Here is a 1,489-nt window from a genome sequence, read left to right on the forward strand (position 1 = left end):
AAGCAGCCGAAGGAGACGAAGCAGCCGAACGAGACGAAGCAGCCGAAGGAGACGAAGCAGCCGAAGGAGACGAAGCAGCCGAAGGAGACGAAGAAGACGAAGCAGCCGAAGGAGACGAAGGAGACGAAGCAGCCGAAGGAGACGAAGGAGACGAAGCAGCCGAAGGAGACGAAGCAGCCGAAGGAGACGAAGGAGACGAAGCAGCCGAAGGAGACGAAGCAGCCGAAGGAGACGAAGCAGCTGAAGGAGACGAAGCAGCCGAAGGAGACGAAGCAGCCGAAGCAGCCGAAGGAGACGAAGAAGACGAAGGAGACGAAGCAGCCGAAGGAGACGAAGAAGACGAAGCAGCCGAAGGAGACGAAGGAGACGAAGCAGCTGAAGGAGACGAAGCAGCCGAAGGAGACGAAGAAGACGAAGGAGACGAAGCAGCCGAAGAAGACGAAGCAGCCGAAGAAGACGAAGCAGCCGAAGGAGACGAAGCAGCCGAAGGAGACGAAGCAGCCGAAGGAGACGAAGCAGCCGAGGATGAAGCAGCCGAAGGAGACGAAGCAGCCGAAGGAGACGAAGCAGCCGAGGATGAAGCAGCCGAGGAAGACGATGCTGTCTACGATCCTCTGTGGAATATGTAGGTACCTGAATGGAACCAGTATAGAACCCAGGGGTCTCAGCAACCCTCCAAACTGGATGTTGGTGAAATATTTCTGACAATCTTTGTCTTTGTGACTCAGTTCATGTATCAGCTGTGGTGCAGGTGGGAGCAGTCAGACAGGAAGCTGCTGTGAAGTCTGCTGCTGTCGGGGAAAATGTGACGCTTCGTTGCTTCTACAGCAGCCAGTCAGCGATGCACTTCTCCTGGTACCGGCAGACCTTAGGAGGAAGACCTGAGCTCCTGTCCAGTTTCTACAAATATGACGAAGCGTCCAAAGTCTTCCGCCGGTTGGAGAAGAATCCTCGATTCTGTGTGGAAAGAAACGCAGGGACCAATCATCTCCACATCTCTGACGTCCAGCTGTCAGATTCAGCGAGGTACTTCTGCGGAAGCTCCCACAACAACATGGTGGAGTTTGGAGAAGGAGTCTTCCTCAGCGTTGAAGGTACGGTGAGGAACTCGATGATGGAGGTAGAAAACAGAACCTGCAGCGTGTAAACATCTAAATGCTGCTTCTCTTTTGGAGCAAACCACTGGGAAATCCTCCAACTACCAACATCTGAGACCATCCAGCCCCACGGCTCCGTCACCTTCCACTGTACAGTCCACACTGGTTCCTGTGATGGAGGACACACCGTCTACTGGTTCAGACATGGACCTCAGCAAGGAGTCGTCCACACACACAGGAGCCAGTGTGAAGGCGTCTCTGCTCCTCAGTCGTCCTCACAGAGCTGCGTCTACCGTCTGCAGAAGGACAACCTGAGCTTCTCTGATGCTGGGAGCTATTACTGCGCTGTGGCCTCCTGTGGGAAGCCAGCTGCTCATCAGACACCATGCTGA

The 1,489-nt window shown here is 54.8% G+C and overlaps 1 protein-coding gene across 1 annotated transcript; it reads left to right on the forward strand.

Annotated features, from left to right (window-relative positions):
- Nucleotides 1-576: 576 nt before the first annotated feature.
- Nucleotides 577-1,489, forward strand: LOC306769006 (uncharacterized protein; the record flags this gene model as incomplete). Its single annotated transcript, XM_079257506.1, has 3 exons — nt 577-625; nt 729-1,094; nt 1,176-1,489. The coding sequence occupies 3 exons, from the start codon at nt 577-579 to the stop codon at nt 1,487-1,489; spliced, it is 729 nt and encodes a 242-aa protein (XP_079113632.1).

This window comes from Telmatherina bonti (genome assembly GCF_933228915.1).
Source record: "Telmatherina bonti genome assembly, chromosome: 18".
Classification (NCBI taxonomy): domain Eukaryota; kingdom Metazoa; phylum Chordata; class Actinopteri; order Atheriniformes; family Telmatherinidae; genus Telmatherina; species Telmatherina bonti.